The sequence below is a fragment of the Gracilinanus agilis genome, chromosome 4, assembly GCF_016433145.1.
Source record: "Gracilinanus agilis isolate LMUSP501 chromosome 4, AgileGrace, whole genome shotgun sequence".
In the NCBI taxonomy this organism is placed as follows: domain Eukaryota; kingdom Metazoa; phylum Chordata; class Mammalia; order Didelphimorphia; family Didelphidae; genus Gracilinanus; species Gracilinanus agilis.
Window position 1 is genome coordinate 136,972,382 of NC_058133.1, and position 26,431 is coordinate 136,998,812.

General features: G+C 33.7%; 1 protein-coding gene across 1 annotated transcript in view; it reads right to left on the reverse strand.

Moving 5' to 3' along the window:
- LOC123247970 (serine/threonine-protein kinase MRCK alpha-like) overlaps positions 1-26,431 on the reverse strand; it is a 426,637-nt gene that overhangs the window by 45,778 nt on the left and 354,428 nt on the right. Inside the window, exons 21-25 of the mRNA XM_044677091.1 lie at positions 25,714-25,790; positions 24,967-25,014; positions 19,354-19,392; positions 6,937-7,056; positions 4,609-4,689 (exon numbers count right to left, since the gene is read on the reverse strand). Coding sequence (XP_044533026.1) covers positions 4,609-4,689; positions 6,937-7,056; positions 19,354-19,392; positions 24,967-25,014; positions 25,714-25,790 — 365 coding nt within the window. The remainder of the gene's footprint in view (positions 1-4,608; positions 4,690-6,936; positions 7,057-19,353; positions 19,393-24,966; positions 25,015-25,713; positions 25,791-26,431) is intronic.

Here is a 26,431-nt window from a genome sequence, read left to right on the forward strand (position 1 = left end):
TTTCTGATATGGGATTATTTAGGTATTCTATTTCTTCTGCTGTTAATCTAGGCAGTTTATATTTTTGTAAATATTCATCCATATCTCCTAAATTGTTATATTTGTTGCCATATAATTGGGCGAAATAGTTCTTAATGATTGCCTTAATTTCCCCTTCATTAGAGGTGAGGTCTCCCTTTTCATCTCTTATACTGTCAATTTGATTTTCTTCTTTCCTTTTTCTTATTAGATTGACTAGTACTTTGTCTATTTTATCTGTTTTTTCAAAGTACCAGCTTCTAGTCTTATTTATTAATTCAATAGTTCTTTTACTTTCGATTTTATTAATTTCTCCCTTAATTTTTAGTATTTCTAATTTAGTTTTCATCTGGGGGTTTTTTATTTGTTCGCTTTCTAATTTTTTGAGTTGCATGCCCAATTCGTTAATCTCTGCCCTCCTTAATTTGTTAATATATGCACTCAAGGATATAAATTTCCCCCTGAGTACTGCCTTGGCTGCATCCCACATAGTTTGGTAGGATGTCTCATCATTGTCATTCTCTTCAATGAAATTGTTGATTGTTTCTATGATTTCTTCTTTGACAATTTGGTTTTGAAGAATCATATTGTTTAATTTCCAATTGGTTTTTGACTTGCCTGTCCAGGTGCCCTTACTGATTATTATTTTTATCGCATTATGATCTGAGAAGGTTACATTTATTATATCTGCTCTTTTGCATTTGTTTGCCATGATTCTATGCCCTATTACATGGTCAATCTTTGTAAATGTACCATGTGCAGCTGAAAAGAAGGTGTATTCCTTTTTGTCCCTATTTATTTTTCTCCACATATCAATTAGATCTAATTTTTCTAGGACTTCATTTATCTCTCTTACCTCTTTCTTATTTATTTTTTGGTTTGATTTATCTAGATCTGAGAGAGGAATATTTAGATCTCCCACCATTATGGTTTTACTATCTATTTCCTTCTTGAGCTCTGCCAGTTTCTCCTTTAAGAATTTGGATGCTATACCACTTGGTGCATATATATTGAGCAGTGTTATTTCCTCATTGTTTATACTGCCTTTAATCAGGATGTAATGACCTTCCCTGTCTTTTTTAATCATACCTATTTTTACTTTGGCTTTGTCAGAGATCATGATAGCCACTCCTGCCTTCTTTTTCTCATTTGATGCCCAAAAGATTTTGCTCATACCCTTAACCTTGAACTTGTGTGTGTCTACCCGCCTCATATGTGTTTCTTGTAGACAACCTATGGTAGGATTTTGGTTTCTGAACCACTCTGCTATTTGCTTCCGTTTTATGAGTGAGTTCATCCCGTTCACATTCAGAGTTACAATTGTTAGTTGTGTATTCACTGACATTTTTTGTATCCTCCCCTAGACCCACTCCTTCTTATTGCACTATTTTCTTTTTACACCAGTGGTTTGCTTTCAGCCAGTATCCCTTATCCCCTCCCTTGATTGACTTCCCTTTCTGTCCCCTCCCTTGTTGTTCCCTTATTTTTGTTTTTTTTTTAAAGACCGAATGAATTCCCTCCCCCTTCTTCTTTCCTCCCTTTTTGGCCTCCCCACTCCCCTGCTCCCTTTGGTTTATCCCTTCTGACTTTCTCAGTAGGGTTAGATGGAGTTTTTTATCCAGATGGATAATAAAGCTACTCTTCCTTCTCCGGGTTGGTTATACTGAGAGTAAGGTTTGATTATTACCTCTTAATGCTCTCTTCCTCTCCTTCTTATGGTAGTATTTATCCCCTCCCCTTCCCATGCCCTCTTTGTGTGTAATAGAATATCTTATTTTTCTTATTTACTCGGATTTTTCTTGGTGTCCCCTACTCTTCCTCCCCTCTTTCCCACCCCCCATGTCATCTTAGACCATTTAGTATCCTGTCCTCTCCCTATGCATTATTCTTCTGGTTGCTATAATAGTGAATATTATAATAGTGTATAGAGTTCACTACAGAGAATTATACATAGCATTTCTCCACCTAGTAATACAGATACTTAGATCTTATTTATGCCCTTAAAGAGTCAAGCTTAAAAGACTATGAGTTTTCTTTCTTTTCCCTCTGTTTCTTATTTACCTTTTCATCATCTTTCTCTTGATATCTGTGTTTGAGTGTCAAACTTTCCAATTAGTCCCGGTCTCTTTTGTGCAAAAACTTGGAATTCTTCAATTTTGTTGAATGCCCATACTTTCCCCTGAAAGTATATGGTTAGTTTCGCTGGGTAGTTGATCCGTGGTTGCAGGCCCAGCTCTCTTGCCTTTCTGAATATTGTATTCCAAGCCTTGCGTTCTTTTAGTGTTGAGGCTGCCAGATCCTGTGTGATCCTTATTGGTGCTCCTTGATATTTGAATTGTCTCTTTCTGGCTTCTTGTAAGATTTTTTCTTTGACTCGAAAGCTCTTCAATTTCGCTATAATATTTCTGGGTGTTGACTTTTCTGGGTCCAGTTTAGAGGGTGTTCTATGGATCCTTTCAATGTCTATATTGCCCTCTTGTTGTAGAACTTCAGGGCAATTTTGCTGAATAATTTCTTTGAGTATGGAGTCCATGTTTTTATTAATTTCTGCCTTTTCTGGAATACCAATGATTCTCAAGTTATCTCTTCTAGACCGGTTTTCTTGGTCTGTCACTCTCTCCTTGAGATATTTCATGTTTCCTTCTATTTTATCAGTCTTTTGACTTTGTTTTATTTGTTCTTGTTGTCTTGAGAGATCATTGGTTTCTAAATGTTCGATTCTAGCCTTTAAGGACTGGTTTTCCTTTTCGATCTGGTCATTTTTGGTCTTCAGTTGTCTTGTCTCACTTTCCAATTGCGAAATTCTGCCTTTTAAACTGTTATTTTCTTGCCAGATTTCTTCCATCTTCCTTAGCATTTCATTTTTAAACTCTTCCATAACTTGTGGCCAGCTTTCATTTTTTTGGGGAGGTTTGGATTTTTGTTTTCCCTCCTCTGTTGTCTGGATTTTCTCTGTGTAGAAGTTGTCCAGTGTTCCAGAGTGTCTCTTGATGGTCTTTTTCTTCTGGATTTCCTTATTGCTGGCCATTGTTAGCCCCGCCCCTTTTCCGCTTTGTCTTTGCACTCCGGGTCTGCCTGGGCCTTGCAAGCTTGGGGGGGGGGGGCCTCCGGTCTCCTTGTCCTCGAGGTCAAGCCTCCTGGTAGTTCCCGGTCTGCCCCTCTGCCCGAGGTTCCTTCAGCAGTCTTTGGGGCTGCTTCCACAGCCAAGCTCAGGTCTGCACTGGGTCCTCACTGGAGGTCCAAGCCTGGGCTGGAGATCGTTATTCAAGCCTAGGGCACTGCCTTTGCCTGCGCTGCTGGTCTTAGGGCCCTGCCTTCACCCCCGCAGAAGGTAGTGAAAGTCTGTGGGCTGGAGATCTTTATTCGCCCCTGAGGCGATGCCTTCAGTGCTTGGGAAAGGCCGAGTTTTAGGGGCCTTTGTCCTGGCCGGAGGCGGTGCCTTCACCCACGTGGGCGCTCAGGGAGAGTCCCAGCCACCTGGGGTCCCTCGTCTTGCAGCGCACAGGTATGGGCTCAGGGGCTGCCAGTGATTATCTGGTTGCCCCAGTCCTGTTTACCGGCTTGTGCGGTGTGGGGGGTGGGGGAGGGGCTTCTTCCTCTCGTGTTTTAGTGTGAACTGTTTCACCCCTTTAAAGTGTGGAAATGCCCCGATTCTGCGTACCTTCAATGCTGCTCCCTGTTGTGGGGTTCCTTCGTTCCTCTGGACTCGTTTTTATTTCCCCTTGAGGGGTTCTGTGTGGTTCGGTCAGGAGAGATCGAGCAGCTGCTCCTTACTCTGCCGCCATCTTAACCGGAAGTCCTCCCAGATTCTCCTCATTCCCTCTTAAAGAACTTTAAAATTTGTAATCATGATTCTACTCCTAATAAATATATACACTTTATGGGATTTTTATTTTTAATCTATTCCCTTTGAATATATCATAGAATTTATAGGCATTTGAAATGGCCAAGGCCCCCTCTTTCCCTTATATTAAGCAGTCAACCAAAGCCATACTGAATAAAATGAAAAAAGAATAATCTACCACAGCTTTTCAGTGAAAAGCAAATCCTCTTACTGCTACCAGTGTTTATTAACATAGGCTCAAGCATTCTTAAACCAGCATCATTCTCTATGATAATGTGTGGAGATCTAAGGCACTTTAAAACAATGATTTAAAAAAACCCAGGTGATAAATAACTCTTAATCCATTCTTTCCTACCACTTTTTTTTTTTTAAACCTTTACCTTCCGTCTTGGAGTCAATACTGTGTATTGGCTCCAAGGCAGAAGAGTGGTAAGGGCTAGGCAATGGGGGTCAAGTGACTTGCCCAGGGTCACACAGCTGGGAAGTGTCTGAGGTCAGATTTGAACCTAGGACCTCCCATCTCTAGGCCTGACTCTCATTCCACGAGTTACCCAGCTGCCCCCTCCTACCACTTTTGAATATGTGTGTAAACTGTTTTGCTTCAAAAGGATAGTGTGAACAGGTTTGTTATTAGCATTACTATGCAGAACTGTAGGGAGACCAGCAGCAAAAATCATAGTAACTCTACACATTAGAAGAAATCTGTTCCCACTTTTAGGAAAGTGAAAAGTTTATGAAAAGACTACCTTTGGTGCAGAGATGCCAGAACCAATATATGCAGATCTCATTGTTGGTGTGTGAGTTGAACGTGGAGGGTGGTCTGTAATCTGAATTCAAGAGAAAAAAAAGCATATAAATGTCCTGAGATAGTGCATCCATTTTGAACATCACTAAATTAAACCAAAGTAAACAAAGCTAAAAAACTTCAGGCAAGGCAAACTTCACACTAGTTAGTATGATGAAAACTGAATAATGCTTCAATTAATAAATATATTTACATAAATAAATTTGTTCACTAAGGAAAACTTGCTTAAATCTAGAAATACAAGGAAAAACTACTTGCAAAAGAAAAGCCACAAAATAAAACTGAAAGGCCATCTAATGTAGTCTGGAAGATAAGTAATTTTTAGTTTTGATTTGGCTATATATATTCTTTAATAATTAAAAAAACTTAACAGACACGCATCTAAAGCAATTAACTGACATTTCATTAATAAGTCTCTAAATCAAAGATTCTTATTAACCTAGAACTAATGAACTTAAAAATATTTTAATAACTATTTCAATATAATTTCCTTTGTAATCCTATGCTTTTAAAAACATGATTCTGAGAAGGGATCCATAGGTTTCACCAGATCAACTGCCAAAGGGGTCCAGGACACAAAAAAAGGGTTAAGCATTCCTATTCTAAACTGAGGCATGTAAATATTAGACTTACACATAAACAATGATTTCCACAGGTTTAGCAATGTGTGTAAAGATAAATATAAGCTAAAAACTTACTAGAATGAGAAATAATTACTTGACATTTGGTAAAGGAATTAATATAGTAATGGGAAAGTTCTTAACAAGCAGAGGAGTTAGATCAATATATTATTGGGTCTTTAAGATTATATGAGTTAGTTATCATCTATACCTCTTCATTATTCAGTTATAGAAAACGCAAGACTTGTTTGTTAGCTGTGGGGTAAGTAATCTCCTTGAACAGAAGGAGCTAATGATGTTCTTGTATGCTACTTGGGGTCAGGGAGACAGGGTGTTTGAAATATAGACTGATTATTAAAAGGCAGACATGAAAGTCAAGAGATTTTGAGCCAGGGCCTCTGAGTTGGATGGTGCAATTTTACAAGGAAGCTAAGAGAGGGAAATGGGTAATGCTTATAAGAGGTTGAGGCTAGCTAGAGAGAATATTAAATTCTTAAGGAAAAAAATCACATTTCTTTGCCACTGTAATTGTTGAGTATATTTGTAGGCTGAAAAAATGTAATTGTGGATCTCTTCAAGCTTATTTAACACCTTCTATTCTGGAATTAGTTTCAATTTAGATTCAACTGGTTTTACCTAGAAATTCTCTGGGGAAATATTCTGAACCTAGATCAGAATTTAACATATAAAAAGCTTAATATGGGACACTACATTTATTATAGAAATAAGTAAAACACTAATTAAAAAATATGCTAACATTATAACCCAAATAATGGAGACACTGAATTGTTTCATAAAAGTTTCACAAAATCTTCATAAGGTTATATAATAGGGCTACAATATTTATTTTATGACTTCCCAAATTTACTCTCTGTCCTTACTAGAACCCTAAACCCAACCCTGGAAATACAGAATAAAATCCAGCTTGAATTAATAAGAGATGACAGGAGAGGATTAAGTTAAGCAAGTGATAAATGCAACTTTCAGTTTCAATGACATGAACAAAGGTGTCATTTGTGCTTTAAAAAACAACAACTTATTGAAGAACTTATTTTAATTGAGGAGAGTCAACTGGCTGGCTGAATGAAATCTTCTGGTCACATTATGTACTACCACAGCTGTGTTTGCTGCATTATTAGAACAAGGGGGCAAAAACCAGATTCACACTGGTTGAGTGATCTAGTCAGAATTGAGTACTTTATAGCTATGAATGACTTGATAATTGCATTTTAAAAGACTTTTGATTATATACATGATTGGATTTGGGTTAAAATTTTAAAAGTTAAATAAAAGTGTAAGAATTGTATGACAATGATAGCACTGGTATTTGATAGTCCAATGTTCCTACTTAATTATTTCCTCAATTTGTTACCCTCTCACATATAATATTGCTAACCACGGTTAAGATAGTTTAAAATTAGCTGATTTGGGAGGGTCTGTCTTCAGAGACAATTATCTTATTTGATTTTTCTCAACTATCTATACTACTGGTAAACTGTATTATACTATAGTAGTGTAAATGTCTCTGCTGTGTTATAAAGCATAGGTAAAATAAGCAGATGAATTTAACTCTTTTTGGTAATGGGATTGATTTACTGTTTCTGGTCACAAGTTAAAGGTCAGGGAGCAGAATAGCTCCAGAGAGGTACCTCAATTGGTTCAATGTCACTAGCTGTGGAAGGAGACCTGGACCTTGACTGGAGGTGAGACTTGACCTCCTCATCCCGTGAAGGAGGGTTAGACAACGTAAAGTTCTCAACTGAATCAATCTAGGAAAACAAGTCAAGGAAAAAAAAACCCAAGAAGTCACTTTTAACAATTCACTTCTCTTAGCAATATTAAGTCATGATCATGATAGTGTTTCTCAAAAAATGACAACAAAACTATAATTTTAATATTACTAGGGATGTTTCAGAATATATAACCATAACTTTAAGTCTATAATAAATAAGCATATGAAGTACACCAGTTGAGCAGGTGACCCTTCCCCAACTAGTACCACTGATTTCTTAGTCTCAGCATTGCTACTGCATGTTCTACAGGGATATCACACACAGAATTTTTGCTGGCATCTAAAGGAATTCAGCTCATGAACAAATGCAAAATATGTAATAAAAATGCACTCAAAGTTGGATACTGTACTACATCTTAAACAGAACTGATAGAAACCCAACAAAAGCTTTATTTCTCATGGTTCAAACTGTTTTCATTTTGTAGTAGCAGAATTGTTGCCACTGGTAGCAAAAGTATAATTTAGGAACTTTAGCAACTGACAAGAATGCTGTATAGAACCCTAAATTAATATTATGACTTTTATGGCTTAGTAAATTTTTTCAATTTATCAGGAATAAACTTAAAACCCCCAAATTACATGTTTTCAAAATAAAGATGAATTTTAGCCTAGTCTCTTATAATGATAAAAGCCTATTATCTAGAACCTAAAAGAATGAAAATTAAATGATGCAGGATTAAATGATAAATGCAGTAAATGTGATTAATGAAGTCTAAAGCAAAAAGTTATACTTGAGATTTATAAACTTGTTCAATTCATGCCTTGGGCTGTCTTTGGCTGAAAACAATCCTGGCCATATAACTCAATTTATGTCTGGAATCTTTTTTTGAATTCTGGTACATGTTGTGTGGAAAGCATAATATACAGGCAATGCTTGATTTATCTACACAAGGACACTCAATAGTGTGAATAACTTAAATATGAGCTTTGAAATTAATTTTGATTATTTCTATTGAAGTATGATGTGCCTAACATCCTAGAAAGTTACAATAATTCAAAATAATTGGACCAAATTGTGAAGACCTTTGAAGACCTTTACTAAAGTCCTACTCTGATATCACATCATGATGTAGAGGTGATCCTGAATTGTTAAAGGCACTCTACATTAAACATGAACTCTATCAAGTCCTATCCCAAATGGAAAAGGCTTTGGGTGCAGGCCTAATCATGATGCATGTCTATTATCAAAAGACTAGCCTAGCAAATTTCAAAGAGGCTCAATATTGGATAAGTCCCAAGTGATGACTTTTTTGGGTCTGACAATTCTCAAAAACTTAACAAATTATTCAAGAGCTGCAATTCATGTCAGAGAAAAAAAAGATAATGCAAATAAATCACTATTTGTTCAAATACTGAAGTATGAAGATATATTTAAGAAACTACATCTTCCTATCATTTACTGGATCAATTCCTTAATAGAAAACTTGGAGCTTCTTTATTTTTTTAAATTTTATTTAATTGATTAATTAAGAACATTGTTCCACGGTTACATGATTCATGTTCATTCCCTCCCCTCCTTCCATCCTCCTCCCATAGCCAAGGCGCAATTCTACTGGGTTTTACATGTGTCATTGATCCAGACCTATTTCCATATTATTGATATTTGTACTAAAGTGATCGTTTAGAGTCTACAAGCAGTTGTTTTTCTTCTGTGTTTCTGCTCCCACAGTTCTTTCTCTGGATGTGAATAGTGTTTTTTTCTCAGAAGTCCCTCAGAATTGTCCTGGATTAGTGAATTGCTGCTAGTATAGAAGTCCATTACATTCGATTGTGCCACAGTGTATCAGTCTCTGTGTATAATGTTCTTCTGGTTCTGCTTGGAGCTCCTTTACAAACTATCTTCCCTCTACTTCCTGATCATTCTCCAGATTTTCCTTTTTTCTCTACTTACATTATTTTGTACTATGTGGTAGGCTGGTCTTCTTACTGCTGTTTTATCTCTTTTTCACCAATGTAAGTATATTGCTTCCTTTAAAATACTATTTGATAATCATCTTCTATAACAATACATCCCCATTGTCAATTTACATTAACTTCCCTTGTCTTGTTACTTAGCTGTGTTTTATCTGTTTAAATTCTCCAGTTATTACTAATATATGTCTTGTTTTCCCAATTACAATGAAACTTTTTTTTTAAACCATAGCATCTACCTTAGAATCAATACTGTGTATTGGTTCTAAGGCAGAAGAGTGGTAAGGGCTAGGCAATGGGGGTTAAGTGACTTGCCCAGGGTCACACAGGTAGGAAGTGTCCAAGGCCAGATTTGAACCCAAGACCTCCCATTTCTAGGCCTGGTTCTCAATCTACTGGGCCTACCCAGTTACCCCCACAATGAAACTTTTTAAAGACACAAGCCATATTTTTTTTCCTCAATATTTTTCCCATGAACTAGTACAGTGCAATTCACATAACAATTGCTTAATCAAAGCCTGTTTAAATTAATGAATTTGGAAACCATTCAGCTTCCCAATTCTGAAAGCTAATTTTCTCATTCCCTAACTACATGCTTTATGATGCATATATTCAATTCAATATAATGAATAATATTAAGCCACTGCTGCTACACTCTTTCAAATCGAACCTTAAGAGACCAAGTCTGGAAGTAGCTAAGTGGCTTAGCTCTAAACTTTTGGGAATCACACTTCTTTGACCCAATCATTTTTTCTTTCTGCCCTACCTTTCAAATGGACCTCTACAGACCAAGTAGGAGATGAACCAAGCCATGTAGCTTATGGTTTAGTTCCCTTGGACCATGTGTTCATCTTCATTTCCATTTTGGCTGGTTTTCCTCCTCATGCCTATGTACTTGCTCTTAATCTTTTAATTTCTTGCTCTGAGAACTATAATCATCATCAGCACCATATCACTCTTGTTAATTCTCAAATTAAAACCCCTTTCCTGATCACCATCCTAATAAGGCAGTATCTAAGCCTATTAGAATGTAAACTCCTTGAAGACAGAGATTGCAACTCTTTCTTATTTTTATACATAGTACATTTAATAAATGCTTCTTAATTCATTTATCAAACAGCTTTCAGAAAAATGAAGAACTGGAATATGATCCTAAACATAATAGCTTTTTTCTGGACCATACATTTATTAAGGATGGGCCATATAGGAAAACTTTATAATTATTAAAGGGATTTTCTTGGTGGAAAACATGGATTGAAAATAGAATTATGGGCCAAATCTAATAAAGAGAAATTTCATCACAGTCAGTTTTGTAGTAATGTCTTATACCTGCATTCAAAAATATCAACTTCCCAAATACAAGATGTGATTAGACAGTTACTACATAAGGGAAAAATTAAGGGGTTTTAGAGGTACTCAAAATTCAATGAGTCTACAAGGTGATATGGCAGCCTAGAAACATTATGGAATCTTATGCTTTTAAGAGAGGCATAGTTATCTAGGACTTGGGGGGAGGTGACAGCTCCAATAGTCTTTGTCATGGTCAGATGACATCTAGAATACTGGGTTTGGTTCTGGACACCAAATTTTAGGAAAGATACTGATAAGCTATTGAGAATATCAAATTGAGGAATTGAAGATGGTGAAGGGCATCAAATACACACTATATAAAGACCAACTGAAAGAAATGAGGATGTTTAGTCTTTAAAAGAAAAGTCTTGGAAAGAATGCTATTCACATCAAGAGAAAGAACTGTGGGAGTAGAAACGCAGAAGAAAAACATATGATTTATCATCTGTTTATATGAGTATATGATTTGGGGTTTTGGTTTTAAAATATTACTTTATTACAAAAATGAGTAATGTGGAAATAGATATCAAGTGATAACACATGTAAAACCCAGTGGAATTACTTGTGAACTCTGGGAGGGGGAAAGGACAAGGGGGGAGAGAGGAGAGAGAAAATTAATCATGTAACCATAGAAAAATATTTAAAAATAAAAGAGAAGCCTTATGGGCGGGGGAGGAGGAGAGGAAATGTGATGGTTATGTATGTACATGTATCTGAAGGACTATCATGTTGAATTGGAATTTGGAATTTGACTTGTTCTGTTTGTTCTCATTTAAAAAAAAAAACTAATGGAGAAAGGACCAGATGGGTAAATTTAGTCTGACCTAAAGAAAAACTTCCTTATAACTAGAACTATCCAAAAGTGAAATGGAATGATTTTCATGGCTATGTGTTGCTCTCTTGTATAGTGTTCAAACAAAGAATGGGTGACTACTTGTTGAAGGTGTTGTTGAAAGCCAGGAATAGGTTGGATTAGTCACTTTTGAGGTACCCTTTGAAATTCTGAGAGGGAGTGACAATTTTATAGTTTTTGTAATTATTAAGCTGAAAATGGTGGAATACCAAAAATATTTTATTTCTTTTTAAGAAATACCACAGCAACTAAGAGATAAGAAACAGGAAGAATCAGTCAGAAAACTCAGGAATTCACCAGGAGCCAATATTCAAAAAGAGGTGAAGGAATAATACACATGGCCTCAGATACCTACATATACATAGACTATGGTTAAAAAACAAAGTAAACAAGAGATTTTGATACAAAAAGGTAAATTAAGCCTCATAGGTATTACTAAAATTTGTTGGGAATATGACTTGTGAATAGAATATGGCAGTGGAAGTGTATTATTTTAAAAACATTATAAAAGGAGCATTAGAATACTATCATAAATTCAATAATATTTTGATGGGAATTTACAACAACTTACCTGATTAGAAAGATAAAAAGAGATTATGAGTTGGAAAAACATCACAACCAACCATGAAGGTATGATGATAGTGATATGAAATTTCCTTGATATTTTTCTTCCTATATGGGAACTACTATTTTTCTGTAGTAACCTGATTAGTAAATAGGCCTGCTTGATATCTTACTTTGTTAAAAAAAACAAACAAACTTGTTTTCATGAGTCTTATGACTTTTCTTCCTATTTTAACACTATCCTATGATCTTGGACCAAAAGGTCCTCGTAACTTCATTTCTTGTCTATTACTATAGCTTTCTGGTTGATCCTCTTGCGTCCATTAGATTCCCCAATTCTAGTCCATTTTCCACTCAAATGTCAAAAAATCTTCACAAATTACAGGTCTGACCATGTCATCTCCCTATTTAATCAACTCCAATGGCTTACCATTACTTCCAGGATCAATCTAAAATCATGTGTTTGAGTTTTAAAGTCCTTCATTCTTCTTATACCTTACACCCCCATGTACTATACAATCCAGTGGCTGGCTTCCTTACTGTTTTTCACATAAGACATTCTATCTCTAGACTCTGGGTATTTTCAAAGGCCTAGAATATTGTTTCTCTTCAATTCTGTCTCTTGGTCTCTCTCAAGTTTCAATTAAAGTCTTACTTTCTGTAAGAATTTTTTTTCATTTTTTCTAGTTACTTCCCTCTGAGAATATACTTAATTTATACTAGATGTATCTTGCTGGTACAAGGTTTTTGGCATGCCACCTCCATTAGACTTTCTTGAGAAAAAGGGATTTTTTTTGTCCTTTCTTTGTATCCCCAGTCCTCAACACAGTGCTCCTAACAGACATTTAATAAATGATTCTTGAGTTGGCTTGAAAGAAGGCCAAAGAGAGATGGGAAACTTAAGCATGAGATTCTGAAAAGATGGGAGCTGACTACAGAAACCAATGAGACACAAAAGCAGCTCATAAACTGACACAGATTTTTAAAAGACAGATATAGAAGATAGAAGAAATATAGACTTGTGCAAATATAGATATAGAAGATAGACAGATATAGAAGATAGAAGAAATATAGACTTGTGCAAATCACTAACCTCTTTGGCCCTCAGTTCTTCTGTCAGATGAGAGAACCAACTTGCCCTAGAACCATTCCCACTCTAGTGATATGGTCCTTTAATTCTGATGTTACTTCATACATTTATGAAAATAATAAGTAACTAATGGTGAATTCTTAGAAAGAGTATTTCACTCTTGTAATACTAGTGCAAGGAATACCAGGTAGGTTGAGGCTGGCAATCACTCCACAAGACAACCCAAAAGTTTTCTTAGGTAACATTGGAGGAAGAGAATTAAAGAAAGGATGGGAATGCTACTTAGGTAGATGGGATATCGAAAATACATGATGATGGTAAAAAGGCAGAACAATTTAGTTCTTTTGTATCTGTTTCCCCATTCAAGAAGAATGATCCTTGGACTGTGAAGAACAAAACAAAAATGCTTACTAGAAAGTAGAAACCTAAGTAGGAAGTATCCTGCTTCCTTTCATGAGTTCAAGCCATTAGGTTAAGATGAGCTATATTTTAAGATAATCAGAGTTGGCAAATCATCCTTGGTTTCTTATATTTTCTCTGTCTTTAAAAAATTTGTATGGGTTTATAAGCTCCTCCTGTGGATTATGGAACTCAGTAGTCAGCTTTCCTTTACCTCTGCAGTAAGCCACTATCAGTGATCTTTAAAAGATACTGGAGTGGGCATTTGGGCGGCTCAGTGGATTGAGAGCCAGGCTTAGAGACGGGAGGTCTTAGGTTCAAATCTGGCCTCAGACACTTCTAGCTGTGTGACCCTGGGCAAGTCACTTAACCCCCATTGCCTAGCCCTTACCACTCTTCTACCTTGGAGCCAATACACAGTATTAACTCCAAGACAGAAGGTTAAGGGGTTTTGGGGGAAAAAAAAAAGATAATGGAGTGTGGGAGAAGTACAGTAGGGGTCAGGAAGGACATACGTGCTAATTTTCCAAAAAGGGAAAATAGATGAATTTGGAAACTACATATCAATGAGGTTGAAATTAATAAAATCTTAGGATACAGATAGTTTATGAGAGTTTAGAAGGGGAAGAATAGATAATTAAAAGTCAGCATGGCTCCACAAAGGAAAAATAATGCAAGACAAACTTCATTTAATGGGAAATTATGGGAATGTTCTAAGCACATTACAGAGAGTCAAAAAATTTTTTGGACATCCTGGATAACAAGATTTTAGCAAAGAATGTGGCTATAAGAATAGTAGTCACTTCTATAAGCATGTTAAAATTTATAAAATGCTTTTTAACATTTCATTTAAATTTTACCACAACACTGTCAGGCAGAATCTACAAGTATTGTTAACCTTGTTATTACTGAGGCAGCTAAGTGATGTAGTGGATAAGAGGGTTTTTGAAATTTTTTTTTAAAATATCATAATATAGCATCCTGGATAGAGAGTTGGCTTGGAAACCAGGAAGACCTGGATTTAAGACTCTCTTCTTATAAAAAAGAGGTATGTGAATCTGGACAAATCATTTAAACTCTCAATTATCCTATAGGAAAATCTGAAAAAGTGGTAAAAGTAAAAAGTGTAGCTAATCAATGCTGAAAAACTATATCCTCGATAATACCAGTAATTTTGAGGTAGACGTCTCCCTTTTCATAAATGTATGAAGTAACATCAGAATTAAAGGACCATATCACTAGAGTGGGAATGGTTCTAGGGCAAGTTGGTTCTCTCATCTGCAGAAGAACTGAGGGCCAAAGAGGTTAGTGATTTGCACAAGTCTATATTTGAAGTAGAATGAAGATTAAAACATTAGTATAGAAGCTAATTTTTAAAGGGTGCCTAAGAAAGTGAAATATTACCACTCTAATCTTTGCTATTCAAGTAGTCCCTCTGGTATGATGACACTACAGCTACAATTAATACATTAAAAATCAGTCTTTGTGAGAGTGAGAACTTAGGGAAAGGGGGAAAAATCATTGCAATTTAATTAATGAAAATATACATCAGCAACTCTTTTCTGAAGACCTATAGTTTAAAAAATAAAAATGTCATGTCTATACATGTTACTGCTTTGTGAGTATAAACATGCTCTGAAAACATTTGTCTACCAACTATTTTTGATCCATAAAAGTGACAAAAATCAATAAAGATAGATTCATATTTGATATGAAATGAACTTCTAATGTAACAATGTCAAAACTATTAAAATGATTACATCAACACTATGTTATAGTAATATTAAAGACTAAATACAGTTTTAAATTTTATATAAGGCAAAGTCAATACAGATCAAACAAAGTTCAAGCTTATTTTTAATTTTTTTTGTAAGGGGAAATAGTTATTTTCTGAGAATAAAAGGGAACGACAAAAAATGAGTATGGATATTTCTACTTTATGATAGTTGAAATAAATAATGATGTCAAATTAAGAAACTAATTAATTAATTAAAGTTAATCAGAAAAATAAATAGACATTTTGAAATTTTTAGAATTTTTAGAATTCAGTAACTAAGTTACTGAGGGCATTAGAAGAGGCCCCAGTGGGATTTCATTAAGTTGATTTAATCAATCTAAAAATTGATTATACTGTGTTTTTGCTATTGAGTAATAATCACTTAGGAATTCACCAAATTCTTCTTGTTTATTAGGAGTTTTCATTTACTGATTCTCAGAATTTAAGAATACAGCAGTAAAATATACTTAAAATATTAAATACTTAATAAACAATATACTGTAATATTTAAGATAAATAAAATACTAATATACTTAAAATATTTAAAAATACTTAAATCATTATCTGATTTTTAAATAACAAACATTAAAGATTCCTCAAATTATATAGACTAACTTTTTCATAAATAATACATATAATCAAAGACACTCATCTGGAATATTTAGCTTTTTCTATTTGTAGAAACCTAATTTTAAGCATTTTTTAAACCAATATTCTGATATATTTTACTGCATAATGCTCACTGCCTTTAACAAAAATAAAGCTTTTTCATCTATTTTCATATGCTACAATTATTTTTAATACATATTACGTTTACAAAATGTTTAATTGACAGTTTAAGACAAAGCTCCTTTTTCAATACATCAATTTTTCATATCTTTAATTTTGAATTTTGGAAAAGTAATCATCATGTTTAAAAAGCTCAAATATGCCAGAAGCTAGTTTTAATCCAAAAGCTTCAGTGATATCTGAAATTATTTTTAATAATACATCTTTTGATATAGCTGTAACTTTCTTAAATAATCAAAGTTACAAATAAGTTTAGGTTAGAATAATTGCCAGTGAGATCAAACAGTCTAACTTTTGTTTCTCTTCATAGAAAGTTGTTTTAACATATACTCTAATTTCTGAATGTTTTAAGACAACAACAAAGATAATCACCTTTTTTCCTCCTACCCACAATCTAAAGCAGTGATTCCCAAAGTGGGTGCCATCACCCCCGGTGGGTGCTGCAGCGATCCGGGGTGGGGGGGAGGCGGTGATGGCCACAGGTGCATTTATTTTTCCTATTAACTGCTATTAAAATTTTTAAAAAATTAATTTCCAGGGGGCTAAGTAATATTTTTTCTGGAAAGGGGGCGGTAGGCCAAAAAAGTTTGGGAACCACTGATCTAAAGGAACATACTCAAAAGATAAATTCTTAAAATTCTTAAAAGAAGTTACTTAGCTTTTCTTTGTGAATGCAAATTGAACATAGAATTACTAATATTTATCCTGTGTGATTAAAAAGCAAAATCATGTACTTTATTGTAAATGTTTGAAGTTTAAAAATATGATCTAATTTATATGGAGATTGTTTTGTGAGGAAGTTCAGGGAGAATGAATATATTGACTTGACTTCCTAGTTCCTCAAATGAGAAGTATTTTCTTATGTTTTGAAAACTTTAATACCATAAGGGTGATTTAGAGAAAGGAAACGAATATAAACAGAAATGATCTGGGTCAAAAATATTGTTAAATCATATTATAGTGGAGCTGAGAGTAGAATCAAAGTAAAGTCTAAAAGAAGAGTGGAACTGAAAGGGAAGTCACAAGAGGCTTAAGAACTACTGTGGGGTGGAATTGTTCTTTTTATAAACTCACTGCTTCACTGACAGATAATCTTCATAAATGCTCGCTGGAAATTCTGCTCATTTATTTATTTATTTAAAGCCCTTAAAAATACTGTGTATTGGTTCCAAGGCAGAAGAGTGGTAAGGGCTAGGCAATGGGGGTCAAGTGACTTGCCCAGGGTCACACAGCTAGGCAGTGTCTGAGGCCACATTTGAACCCAGGACCTCCCATCTCTGAGTCTGACTCTCAATCCACTAAGCCACAAATTCTGCTCATTTAAAGCACATATGAAATAAATGACTGGTAAAGGCTAGAATGAATTTCCTGAAAGTGTGTTATAAGGTTTTTGTTAACATTTTGCCAAGATGGAAATCTGTACATTTTATATCTTTACTCATCCTAACTTTAAAAGGACCTAGTTTTAAAATGCCACAATACTTTCAGGATATATAAAAATAATTATAGCCCAAATATATGTTATGAATAGAATGCAATAAAGAATTAAATGTTACTGCAGTAACAGGATGCATAAAATTGTATTAGAAAGAATACTATAAATACTCCCTTAGACTATGAGTGGCTTGAGAGCAGGTACTTTTTTTTGGTCTTTTTTGGAGGAGGTACATTTGGAAGATGCTTAATAAATGCTAGCTGACTTGACTTATATGACAATACCTGAATTTATTTGGGATGGTCAAACAATGAGGGGATTTATATAAATGATTTTCCCCTCAAAGGCTTCAAGTTTAAAATTTAAACCATTTAAAAATATCTAAAAAGTACACATAATTAAAATTTTTGCACTGCAATAAGCATAGTATTAAGACACTTTAACCATTTGATACTCGTCATTAATATAAGCAGTCATTATTGTACTATGCAAACAAATATATTCCTGCACTATATACAGCTAGACTACTGATCAATTTGGCCATTTTCTAGCACTGGCCAGTATTTTCTGTTAGTTGTAACTTTTCTATAGTTTGTAGCAACAGCCTTATCCATATACCCACTTCACCCAATCTACTGTTAATAGTTAATGATGTATTCTAGGTTTCCAAGAAGAACTAGATAAACAATGAGAAGTCTTTTTTAAAGGAAAACTACATTTCTAAGTTAATTGGTTTTGGCTAAGGGCTCCTTCAAGCTATGCCTTGGCAGCAAAGTAAATAGGATTTGTAGTAGTTATTTTCCTTTTGGATTTATAGCTGTGATCTTGATAACTAAGGCTTCCAAACACATAATGATCAAATATAGAAGGAACTACTTAGTAGGAATACAAATAGTAAACTAACTATAAAATAAATTCTTCCTGAATGTTTAGTTTTGTGATTACACTAGAAGTAAATTAAACAAAAATTATAACTAATCTGATAAATTGTTTCTTAAGCATAATTTCTATTCTTTTACACATGAGAACAATGTATTTATATTATTAGTCTTTTTGTTTTTCTTCCTAGAAGTAGCATAATGTGGCTAGAATATTGTACTTAGTGGTCAAAAGACTAGGAAACAAAAGTCCTAGGTCTAACACCTTTTAAAGTGTTTTAAGATCCATTGTATAATCTGAAAATGAGAATGAAATGCTAGTGTTAACCAAACTATGAGATAATATTCTTTATCAACCTTCTCATTTTAAAGATGAGACCCAAAAAAGTTATATGATTTGTCCAGGTGTGCAGTATGTTCAAACAGAAACTAGTTTTAACTCCAAACCTTGAGTGATATCTGGAATTATTTTATCCATAGATTCCCTTGATATAGTTAAAAAGAGTATTGATTTTTTTTATACTAGCAACTGTGAAGTTGCAACTTTCTTAAGTAACCAGTTACAAATCAGTATAGGTTGTGAATAATTGTCATTGAGATACAACAATCTAACTTTTGTTTCTCTCCATGGAAATCTGTTTTAATATAGTCTCTCATTTATCTCTTTTTATCAAAAATTTCTGCACTATGGAAATGTGTGAATTTTATAGGAAACCATTTTAATATAATCCTCAGAAAATATATAATTTTATTGATAATTCTGCTTAGCAGAGAAGATGAGAAACATATTTCTGAGCAAATATATCATATTCTATGAAAATTTTCTAAATTTGGGCATCTCTAAGAATTTACAAATTTACAAATTTACAAATCTGACTGTGCTAGTTGAACATTTTTCTATTTGCCTAATTTTGAAATAAAATTTTAGTGCTACTTTCCTTTTAAATCAACCTCAAATGAAATTAAAACCTTTATTAGCTTGATAGTTTGGTCAAAGAAACACTATCATGTGAACATTCCTAAAGCTTTGAGTTCAAAGCAATAAAATAAAATAAAGCACAGCAATAACAGCAGCAGCAGCAGCAGCAGCAAGGGCAGCACAAGACATGCAGTAATATAAATAAAACATTGCAAAAAAGGCAGCATAGAATGTTCTGCAACCACAGGCAAAAAAGAAGGGAATGAGGGGAGTAAACGGTGCAGTGGAGAAAGTACAACGATCTCTTACACGTCTGCCTTTGCTAGCTGGAATACAGGATGGAGAGCGCTTCAACAGAGAAAGGAGGAAAATATGTTACAAAAACTCTCACAAACAATTATACTTAAAAATTCTTATGTTAGCAGGCAAATGATATATGCCTACAAATATATAAATATATATATATACATACAGAGAGAGAGAGAGAGAGAGAGAGAGAGAGAGAGAGAGAGAGAGAGAGAGAGAGAGTCACATTTTATGACAGAACAAAACCACACATTTGTCAGACAATTTTCTGGGAAAACGAGCATGTGGAAAAAACACTGCAAAAAAAAAACAAGTAGTTTGACAGACTAAGCTGGTAGGAGACAGCAAGGTTCTACACTGGACTATGCATACACAAGAAGACTCATAAAATATCATCACACACCATACAACTTCTTCAAACTCCATGTTGATGGTGAGTGGAACAAAGTCTTTTTGATTTAGATATAGTTGACATTTGAGTGTTAAACTGATTCCCACTGAAAGAAGGACAATTAATTGTTTTAATTTGGTTGCTTAACTAACCCTTTCCAAAGATGATTCTTTGACATCTGTGTTACAGCTAAAGAATTATTAGTAAGCAATACCAGTATTTCAAGGATATTTCTCCAACCTGGATACTCATAAACAATGGTACCAATTTCTTGAAATATTATCCGATTTGTAATATATAGTCACCCCAATATCCACTAACATGATCTTACAAAGTCTAGCATTTGCATCACACTTTCAACTTTTTTCAAAATGTTTTTCTAGTTGATTTTTACAATAATCATGGGGTTGGAGGAGAGGGGGAGTGAAGGGAGGGTATAGGGCAATGATTATTTCCATCTTTCCATTTTATAGATGAAGACTTTGACTAAGGCATGGAGGGAGAAATTAAAGTGATTTATACAAAATTATATGATAAGTTGATAGGAATCCAAAATTAGAACATCCAAGTCTCCTGAATGCTCCTGAAGTCCTTTCCCCAATTATGTCAAGTTTACTCTATTGTTTATCCCCAGATAAAAGGCAAGAAGGTAATGAGATCAAACTTTTAGGTTCAATCTCTGTAAGTCTAAGATATTTTCAAATAAAGAAATAAAATCTATTCCACGACCAAATGGCTCTTCCTAAAATGCATGCTAACAATCAGATGAAAGAACTGTGAAAGGCTCAATGTATATCTATCTTTACTACAATAACCTGAAATCTTTTATTTCAAACAGCTTTGAAAATAATGTCACATTTTCCTAGATACCTACATTATAACCTAAATCTAAATTAGACACTACTTAGAACTAAAAATGATAATGAATCAGCTACAATAAAGACGCTCATCTTCAGGAAGCATATGCTGCCTCCAGGCATAAGCGGCTGAATCCCAGACATTTATTTTTATATTTACACTTTCCCCTGATGGGATAATTACAGTAAACCACAAAATATATGGTTTTATATAAACATCTAAATTAGTAGCATGCCAGATGACAGAAACCAGTGTTCTGTCCTCATATGCAACTGTAACATTTAAAACATATATTTAGTATCTATGAGGTTCCTTCCAGCAGCACTTTAAGGCTAGAAGTACTTTTGATACATACACATAATTTGGTTAATTTTTGAGAATTAGTTAATGGATTCTAGAAGTTTAATAAATAAATTACAAAAATAAATGGTTTACCACAGTATTTCCAACATGGTTCAGTGCATTTAGCTCATCAATCAACAATTTAATTACTGCAGGTATAGTTAAGCCAAACTTATTGACTAACCAAATTGCATATGATAATCTTCAGAAATATAAAAACTAATGGAAAGCTGTACTGAAGGTATGGTTGAAGGTGAAGGGAAAGAAAAGGATGATGCTGTTCTGTTTAACAGTATGTAAACAAGACATTAGCAATAATTACATGGTCTTCTTGCTTATAGAACATTTATACTACTTAAAATTCTATGAATATGAATTCATTTATATTATCAAGGAAACATACCAAGGAGGCTTATTGTGGTATCCTTAGCCACAATGTCTTAGTGGGAATGTTGAGGGAAGGAAGAAGAGATATACTATATAACTGAAGGTTCTTAGGAAGAGATGAAAATTAAAGGGTGTTAGAGACAAATGGGACTTCTTTTTCAATTTTATTGAGGTGCAATTCTTTTCCTGGTGCTATTCACAAAGCCAATTGTGATTGGTTGGAGAGAGCACATATGGATCACACATAAACTTGGGCATGTTTTCCAGAGACAACATTACTTGTGCACAAGAATATGTGGCAACATATACAGTTAGATGTATATGAGAGAAGCTTTGAAGACACTAGGATCAAAAAGCAGAAAAAGCATAAGTTATTCAGAATGACCAAAGTGCAAATGGCAATTCTTACTAGCTAGGCAGTCCAATTCTATATGCAACCTTCCACTAGTTTTTGTTGTTGTTGTTGTTGTTATTTCAGAGTCATTATTATTCCTATAGATTTAAGTCCAGATCAACTTTTTATAAACATCTGGACTCACAGCTTTTACCACCATCTCTGCTTCTGTGATTCTTAGCCACTATTAAAGCAAGAAGAAAATTGGGCATTTCCTACTCTGGCATGAATTAGTTATTTAGAACAGTAGACAACACAGAGAACTTCCAAAGACCTACACCTAAATTATCCAAAAACCTAAATTATTCCTTCCTCTCTTTTAGTCCCATCCTGTCGTGCCCCGTCAGCATAGAACCCAACTCAATTTTTTGTTTGCTTCTGTCTTTGAGAGAGAAATATAGTTTTCCCCTCTCATTAAAGATAGCCAGTTCAAAATGAGGAAAGCCATCAAACATTAAACCTGAAAAGGAAAATATATTAACTAAAAATTGTGGTCTATACTTTAATTAAACAAGAACTACACGCAACATTTTTCCTCCTCTTGATCTACTAGACCAATCAAAGAAAAGGTTTTTTTCTTCTGGTTTTTATTTTGAAAGATTCCAAGTTGAATGAAAATTTGGGAGAGAAGAGGAATTAACCAGAATTTAAAGTCAATCTGTTAGAAAGACCTCTAATACACATTGCATAGGTCCTCTATGAAAGATTTATGCAATGTCATGGCTAAGAATCACATGGGATGAAAAGGAATAGGCTATGATCTATTATAGTGGAGATATTACCTCTATTACCTAGAAAAAGGGTATATTTTTATCTGTAAAAACTTATGTATGGACAGAATGGTAGCTACATAAAAATAGGAACAATGTTTAAATGTACCTATTTCCCAGAAAACCTGACTGGTCTGTAACACTTAAAATAGTGTTACTTAAGAAATTAAAAGTATTAACTATAATGTATAAAAACTTTATACAATAATGTCAATGTGAACTGCATGGTGTGTTATTTAAAATCACTTGGGATACTTGGAACTACATTTCCCGTGATCCCCAATGGGTTTCCTGTTTTGGATTACATCTTCAAGGTGAGGGACGGTTTTAAATATTGGGAAGTGACTTTGAACTTGCTCTTTAGCTACCTGGGCGCGCGAAGATACGAAAGGTAAAATGGCTGAGGTGGCAGTTTGAATACTTACAGGTGCATGGTCTAATGATTTTTATCTCTATCAGCATGGCTTTTATTAAAATACTATTCTCCCTTTTAATCTCGACCATCATCATTTTTTAATAACGACAATGGTGACAGCTCCCCCTCCCCACCTCAATGAAGGCCAGAGGTTTATGTAGAGCAGAAAGTAAAGAGAAGCCCTGAATATCCTAAAATTTGTAAGGTAGGATGATGTTGCTGATAGCAATGATCTTTTAACATAGTAGTGTATGTGTTGAAATTCCCTGAGAAAAGAATATGATGAACCCATTTTGGTGGAAGATAGTATTTTTAGCAAAGAAGACTAATAATGTGGTGTCACACAGAAAACTAGAAAGACTATTGGATGGAAGTGAGGGGGTACCATATATATGTGCAAGCTAAAGGAAACACAAGAAAAGCCTTAAGAGCAGAGGCAGAAGTAGTAAGAAAAAGAGAATAAGGTGGAACAGAATCCAAGGGTACTTATGCATATGGGTAATTCAGCTCAGGGAAATGGTAAGAAGCTAAGTGCTCATAAAAGAAAGGAAATTTAGTCAGATATTTCCTATGGACAGAACCTAGAGAGAATACATGCCAAACTAGTGGAGTATAGATAGCTATCAAAAAATGATTTCTATCAGAAGACAAATGGAATGTACCACATCCTAAATTAAAGAAAACAGCTTAATCTAGAAAGTAGAACAAAAAGGTCAACTGAGAGGAAGAACTATCATCCTAAACATTAAAGATGAAAAGAGACTATAGAGAGACTAAGGATAGTGAATTCCTAGAAAGGCCAATGCTTAATACTTTAAATTTGTTCCAAGCCAAATAAACACACACACACACACACACACACACACACACACACACACACACACACACACACACACTCTCTCTCTCTCTCTCTCCATATACTTTTGAATATGAATGATATTTGTAATAACTTCTATAATTTAAGAGATCAAGCAATACTTTTTGTAAATATACTATCTTTACATAATATTTTTAGTGGAAACCAAAATTATTCTTCAACATCAAAATAATATAAAACTTTCTAAACAAAAATGTGAAATTTTACATAACTACTTTAAACATACCACGGCAGCCAGACTTTCTGTTGTTTAATAATAAAAAGATGTTATTATTAAAATATAACCAAATTAACATGCATTAATTATCATGTACTTAATATCTATTTTGCAAAACTAAAATGTGTTACATAATCTTAAGAACACATTTAGACCCCTGCTAAAGCATAATATTAACATTTTTTTTTTCAGGTAAAAAGAATCTATGTTTGATATGGTATAAACTCAGTGCTCCCCCAACCCTCCTTACATTTTTGGAAGTATGGCATTTTCAACATGATAAAACGTTTCTTTATATTAAGGATTATATGACTTAATATGAATTTTAGAGATTTCATATGAGAAGAAATTATGTAAAAAGGATGAATGGAGAATATTTGATGGGAATTATCTAAATCTATAAGTTTAATTCAAGAAGAAAATAATAATGCAGTCAATTTACATCTATATACATGTATTGATTAAAAATACTTCAAAATCAGTTTCTATGTTAAAAGAGAACTTGTACTGGTAAACTAAAATTTTGTCTTTGTGCCAGTTACCAGAATTTAATAAGGTTTTTAAAATCAGTAGTTATAAACAACAAAACAAAATTTAGAAAATGTTTTGGGAAGAGAATACAAAGAAATTTATGATTATGTACAGGAAAGAAAAGGAAGAAGTGAAAATAGCAGTTACCATATATCATAAAAATGTTAAGTAATGGTGACAAAATTAAATCAGTATTTCAGATCTGAGATTACCTAAGGGGACCAGAATGAAGGGAAAATGACAAATCCTCTGATAATCAAAATATTTTGCATAATATATTTCTTTACTTTTGGTATAAGAAAATGTAGTAATATTGTTTACCCATAATTTATTCTATAATTTCTTAAATTGACTGCATTAATTTATAGATTCTCCAAATCAATTCACTGATCTCTTTTACCAAGGGATGCATTGTTTGAAGATGAAAGACTTACGTCATCCAAAAAATCAATCAGTGAAGATGAGGAAGAAGAAAAGGAATCCTATTTAACGAATACAGCAATAAAGAAATAGAAAAAAAAATGTATGAAGCAATTTAATAAAAAGAAATAATAACTCCAACCTTCTATAACAATTAAATAAAATGGTAAATGGCATTAAATTCAAGGAAATAAATGAACAAAGTAGATACTATACCTTTTATTACTCAAGAAATTTGTAAACCCTTTTCATTACATCTAAAGAATGGTGCTTTTTCCTCTGCCACAAAGTAATTAAATAATTTATATATTATGCCCCAAACATGATCAATGATTACAAAAATTATTAAAAATAAAATTAAACTGGAGGAAGTACTAACAATAACCAATATAACTTTTAGATATAATAAATGGCTCTCAAATTCAGATTTTTTCCCCCATTAAATATACTCACTCAGTTCTAAGAGAAATGTTACTTACATAAAATTACAGTAGGACTTTCTACCAAAACATATTCCTTTCTATTTTTTCTTTTTTCATTGCACAGTTCCAAGGTGTTAATGTATGATGGAATTAAAACAATAATAACGTCCATTATTTTCTTTTTTGTATCCCCACAGTGTTTAGCACAGTGCTTGGCATAGAGTAAATGCTTAATAAATGCTTGTTGACTGATAAGATTTTATACAAGCTTAAAAAATTTTCAAAATAATATGGAGATATAAATAAGAGGAAAAGTAATTCAAATGATTTTACACTTACTTCAAATTGATCCAGAGCAGAGGTAGGCGCATTCAAAAATGCCAAGAAAGAATTCTGTGAATCTTGGTGCTTTACACCTAGAAGACAGCAGCAACTTTTTTTAAACTTGAGAACAAAACTATTTTTCATGGATGACCTTTTCTGTCTGAGTTTGTTAAAAGTATTCACAAACCAAAGTATTCAGAAATTATTAAAATCCTAAGTATGTACACTCAAACCAAAATAGAGTCAGTGTATATTATTTTTTCCTTAGCATTATATATGATATGGTTAGAGTATTTTCTGGTTGATTTATTTTTAAAGTATATCTATATTAGACTTTGTAATGGAATAATAGATATCATTCTGGACAAACTGATTTTTGACTTTCAAATTATTGTGTAGCAGCCTCTCTTCCCATCCTTCACCCAACCCAGCCCAATACAGAGCTTAAACAAAATTTTTGATCTTTTTGGGAGGCCCAAGATATTTCCAATGAAAAAGCCTTTAAACTGACTTAAGTTGCCTAGGCTGGTTTCATCTAACCTACTGAAGATTTTGCTTTGAAATATTCTTAGGAAATGCACAGGAAGGATCTGATAATATAAATAACTTCTTGTAAGAAAACAATATATTTTTAAAAATATTATATAAAACAGTTCATTTAATTAGGTTTGAAATTTTTTTCAAGGTATTAAATGCCACTAGGCTACTTGTTCAGATAGAATGAAGATTCCAG